Source organism: Triticum urartu, chromosome 3A (assembly GCF_056163025.1).
Source record: "Triticum urartu cultivar PI428250 chromosome 3A, HENAU_Tu73, whole genome shotgun sequence".
Taxonomy (NCBI): Eukaryota; Viridiplantae; Streptophyta; class Magnoliopsida; order Poales; family Poaceae; genus Triticum; species Triticum urartu.
In genome coordinates, this window is record NC_141875.1 from 496,214,759 (window position 1) to 496,219,943 (window position 5,185).

Here is a 5,185-nt window from a genome sequence, read left to right on the forward strand (position 1 = left end):
TTGTTTTAGTTCGGTTGATAAGATAACGGAGCCTGGCCATGGTACAATTACTGGCTAGTGCGTGCAGTAAAACTAAAAGTTCTTGGTCAGTAGAGCTAAGCTCGATATCTTTATGTGAGTACAGTATAATATTTTTCCTTTTCACACTTGATGTTTACCCTCTTATGGTAAGCACATTTACTATTATCTCCAAGTACACTTGCATTGGGTCGCCTATTCCGTCCTTCATCATTCATTTTGCTGCAAATATGGCCAGATATATGCAACCTTCGAAATCTTCTCTGGTCTTTTTAACTGTGACTTTGTGAGTGAGGATATGGCCCAAGTGTCAATAATATAGTTTTGTTGATTTGCTGATTAAGCTTCATTTGAGCTGGTTGTGGCATGTTGAAACTTATGGGCAATAATTTTTGGGGTACAATGACCTCTTGGGGGTATTCTGTTTTTATCGTTTGTGATTACAATGCCGTCAGTTTTGCAGCTGACTGAAATCATCGTGTGTTTTTTCCGTCACCAAGAGTGCTTTTGGTCACAATCTTAGTTGGGGGGGCAGTTTGACTGAAAAGCAGAGTTTGGATCATCAGCAGGAGTGGTTCTTTGCTAAGTGCTAACTAGAAATGTAACTTCCGCTACTATCAAGGTTCTTCAGTTCGCATCTAAAAAAAATGGTTCAGTTCGACCTGCGGAAATCGGCAAGGTCGAGTGGGGTTTGGGGAAACATAGACTACTGTATTGGTCGTGACTGAGTGTGGGTGGATGGCCCTTGCGTTTCATATGACAATTCCTAATCAAAGAGAGAAGGAAGTCTTGTTAGTCTCTTCATGCTCGTTGCATTGGTCTTGCTCGGGCTGAGTACAGATTAATGGTCTAAAACCATGGCAAGAATTATGGAATGGATGGAGTAGTAAATAACTTCTTTTTTTTTGCGAGAAGAGTAGTAAATAACTTCTATCAGACAATAATAAGCAAATGATTGTATGGTTTTAAAAAAGTTGAAGCTATAATGCAAGTCCCGAGTTAAAGGTGGAGGTTAACAAGCCTTGTGCCCGATAGGAATGAGAGTGTTCTATTCTACTTCATGAGCAAAACCTATACGACAACTAACTACAGTCAAACTCTTCCCTCAGATCAGAAAAAAATAGTCAAACTCAAGCAGGGACAAAACCATGCAAAATAGAGTAGCGCTTGAGACTAGCCATAATGGGAGTAACTTCAGCAGTAACTTCAAGTCCAACTCAGCAAATTTGTCTATGTGGCAATGAGTTAATGAAGAGAGAGGTAGTTCTAGTAACTTAGCTAGTTACTGTAACATCACATGTCCCAATGCAGTATGAGTTTATAACCTAATAAATGGAGCTTTGCATGACACCACATCTATGTTACTACTCACTATGAAGGTAATAACATAGTCTAATGATATGTGTATATTACTAGTGTATGTTACTCTCCATTGTGGCTAGTCTCATGCTTTGACTCATTGGCTTGTTGTCTTTCTCCTTAGGAATAATGATGGTGGACCTACTTAATAAAAGTGGCACAATGGTTTTAGTCCTTTACTCTACAAGCAAAAAAAAATTTTGCTTCACGGTTTTTTGTATTGCAGATCTGTGAGTTTGTGTGGCTGCACAAATGTTGAGCTCTTTTACATAGTGCTTAGTCTGGTGTTGGGATATGATTTTGATTATACAATTTGTTTTATCTGAATAAGACAAATGAAGCCCACCAAAAGGACAGATACCCCTAGTCGTGGTGTTGACGCATGTGCACACCAAGAAGAGGCGTCGTGGATCAATCACAAGCAACATAGTTGTTCCAAGGGACATGTTTGGACAGTTCTTAGACTGTATGCATTGGAGATGATTTTAGGTATGCAACAACTTCAAGAATCATTTTTTTTTTGCAGGAAAAAACTTGTAATTACTCACGTAGCCAAGCTAATCAGAGTTACAAAGTTCGACAATGCCATCAAGGCCTGAACCTAGCCAAACAACAATACGGCCACTAGTTCTACCATACTAAGCTAAGGTATGACTGACAATGTTGTTGTTTCGTCGAGCATGAACAATACAAGTATTTCGGAGTGCCATGAGCGATTTGATCTCACGCACCAAAAAACCATACCAAGATCTATCAAAACCTTCATTCCTCACCATATTTGTAGCTTCGAGGCAGTCGGTCTCGATTTTGATAGGAAGAATACTCCACTGCAATGCGAGCGACAAACCCACTTTGATGGCCAACAATTCACTGTGGAGATCTCTTGATTGTATTGCGTTGGAAACGATTCATGAAATTGTTACATCATAAGTTTTTTGGATTCCGCACTCCTTTGTCCTACCAGGTTCCCTCGATCATATCAATGTTTCGCAACACTCATAGTTGTTCCAAAGACTCACTTTTGGGCAACTGCCCCTGGAGCCGGAGTTCATGGTGAATAGTAACAAGTACACCATGGGATACTTCTTGTTGATGGTATCTACCCTGCTTATGCCACTTTTATGAAGACCAATTGCAATACACAAAGCCAAGAAGAAATTTCATCTTGTCGAGGTTCATGAAGGAGTGATGAAGGATGTCGAGAGGGCATTTGGTGTTCTATAGACTTGCTTTTGCAATGGTGAAGGGTCTTGCGAGATGGTCACACATGCATACTATGTGGAACATTATGATTTCTTGTGTGATCGTGCATAACATGATCATTAGGAGCGAGCAGACAGGTCCATTTTCCCCCATATGTCCGAGCAGACATGTCCGAACACTGAAACACCCGCCCAACGGGCTCCCCCAAACCTGGGCCAAATGTATGGACCCCCCCCCTCCCCCCTCCCACCCACCAAAAAAACCCAACCCATATGTGAGGGAGAAATGGGGTAGCCAGTATATGCCTGTTGTCCACCACACCGGATTGACATCCAAGGCCCATCCCAAACCCCACAAGTACCTCGTGTGGTCCTCACTCTCCCTCTCCACTCCAACCTTTCGTGTCCTCTCTACTCCACCCAAACTCTAGCTCCATCTGTCGCCATGTCCGGGTGGGAGTTCGATGACATTGATTGGGAGCTTCAAGAGGCAGAGGGCAACAAGGAGCTCATCCTATGCCGATTAGTCCATGACACCGGAGGGCTCCGACGTGGGTCGAGCAGCCGAACGTTGTCGCTGCCATCCCGGCGTGTGCCGAGCGGCAACAAGCCATCCCGGCCACCCTAATGCTGGTTTCTCACCCGCCGCGCTCTGTCACCACTGCAGCATGGGCCGAGTGGTAGTGTCATCCCTGGCAGCATGGCAGTAGTTGCCGTTAAGGTGTCCTTATATTAAGACTTAAGAATTGCCCAAAACATTGTTTAGGGGCTCTATTTTAGGAGGTACTGTCGGAGACGATCTAAAGTTTGAATGTGCAAAGAGAAAAAAGAAAATTAACCCACTATCATTGGAAAGAAAAAGGGGAATGTTAAAAATCTGGTGTCGGATTTTTAAGTATGACAAATCTGGCGTCCAAGATGATAAATTATGTTGTCGCGAGTATGACAATTTTATTTAGTAAACAAGGCAAATCCCGGCAAAAAACTGAGCACGGAAAATCTTTGCCATGCTTGCTGAAAAAATTGCTATGCTTGCAACAATATATGCCATCAAATTTGTAGCGAAATTCAAAAGCAAAGAGAAGGAAAAGCTAGATTGTTCAGTCTCCACCGATTTCCCGCGGTCGCATCCGCGCGTACGGCGAACCGAGCGCCGCAAGAAAATCCAGCTTGACAGCAACTGATTCAACGAAGCGGTGCGCTCCCGTTGGTTCCATGCGTAGTCATAGATGAGGGTTTCTTGGGAGCCTACACCTGTTCCACCATAGGTCAGCAGCCACATCCAGCGTGCCTATATAGGCATCCAATCCCGCCTCTCCTACCATATCTATCACTTCCCGGAGTTCTCTGTTTAGCGGCGCTCAGCCCTAACCACGTATACGCCACGCTGATCAACTGAGATCAACGCCATGGCGGACTGTAGGAAGTGGCTTCTGCTCGCTGTGGGCCTCACGGCCATGGTTTCCTCGTCGGGGGCGTACGTCTTCTACGCCGGCGGCCGCGACGGCTGGGTCGTCGACCCCGCCGAGAGCTACAACCACTGGGCCGAGCGCAACCGGTTTCAGATCAACGACACCATCGGTACGTGGTACAAGACCTCCTCCTCGTCGATATCCTCATCATGAATCAAAGTGTAAATCGTACATGCATGTTTCTTGGCTCGCAGTGTTTGCGCGCGGCGAGGGCGAGGGCGCGGACTCGGTGCTGCTGGTGACCGAGCCGGACTTCGACGCGTGCAACACGCGCAGCCCTGTCCGCCGGCTAGAGGACGCCGGTGGCCGCCCGGAGTTCCGGTTCGACCGGTCGGGTGCCTTCTTCTTCATCAGCGGCGATGAGGACTGGTGCCAGAAGGGCAAGAAGCTGTACGTCGTCGTGATGGCGCCTCGGCCCCAGGAGTGGGAGCTCGCACCGGCGCCCGGATCGCCTCCGCTCTGGGCCTCGACGCCAGAGCACGCGGAAGCCCCGGACATGAGCCCTGGTGAGGAGGGGATGTCGCGCAGCTCGCTGAAGGCGCCACCGCCGACGGCGAGCGCGGCACGGTTGGACTTGGACGTGATAGTCGTCGGCGTTGTCGTGGGGTTTTTAGGTGCTCTGGTGCTCTGAGATGGCATACGAATCGGACCGGGACGTTGTGTTCGTGCTGTCATGGATGGTTATGTACTTATGTTCGTTGTGTGATACTCTAGTTGTTATACGTAGTTCAAGGAGTTGAGATTCGTATACTGAATAAAATGATGTTTATATGTTACATGAACACGTGAATGGGTACTGAAGCCGTTTTCATGATTACTTAGTGATACCAGGACTTCTGAATCTTTTTCTTGAGATATGGTTTTTGATACAGTTAGTTAACGCCCCGAATTCTGATCCATCTTCACTTAGATGCCCGGCTGTTACGGTTCGAGGAATAATATGTTGTGCAAGCGTGCCGGCGCTGGATCTTTCCTCCCTGGAGAAGTGGTGGAGAATAAGAACAAAGAGCATCTCGTTTTGTGGAGGCGAAATATTTCCAGCAAAGTTTTCATGTATGTTCTTTGAAATGTGTGGAATGAAATGTGTAGAAGAAGTGAAACCGTCACATTTATTGGAATGCCTCCCTTCAGGTA

General features: G+C 46.2%; 1 protein-coding gene across 1 annotated transcript; it reads left to right on the plus strand.

Annotated features, from left to right (window-relative positions):
* Positions 1-3,908: 3,908 nt before the first annotated feature.
* On the plus strand, positions 3,909-4,834 carry LOC125548559 (early nodulin-like protein 1). The gene is made up of 2 exons (XM_048712129.2): positions 3,909-4,160; positions 4,246-4,834. Exons 1-2 carry the CDS (start codon positions 3,989-3,991, stop codon positions 4,680-4,682), a joined length of 609 nt encoding a protein of 202 aa, XP_048568086.2. The 5' UTR covers positions 3,909-3,988; the 3' UTR covers positions 4,683-4,834.
* Positions 4,835-5,185: the final 351 nt, after the last annotated feature.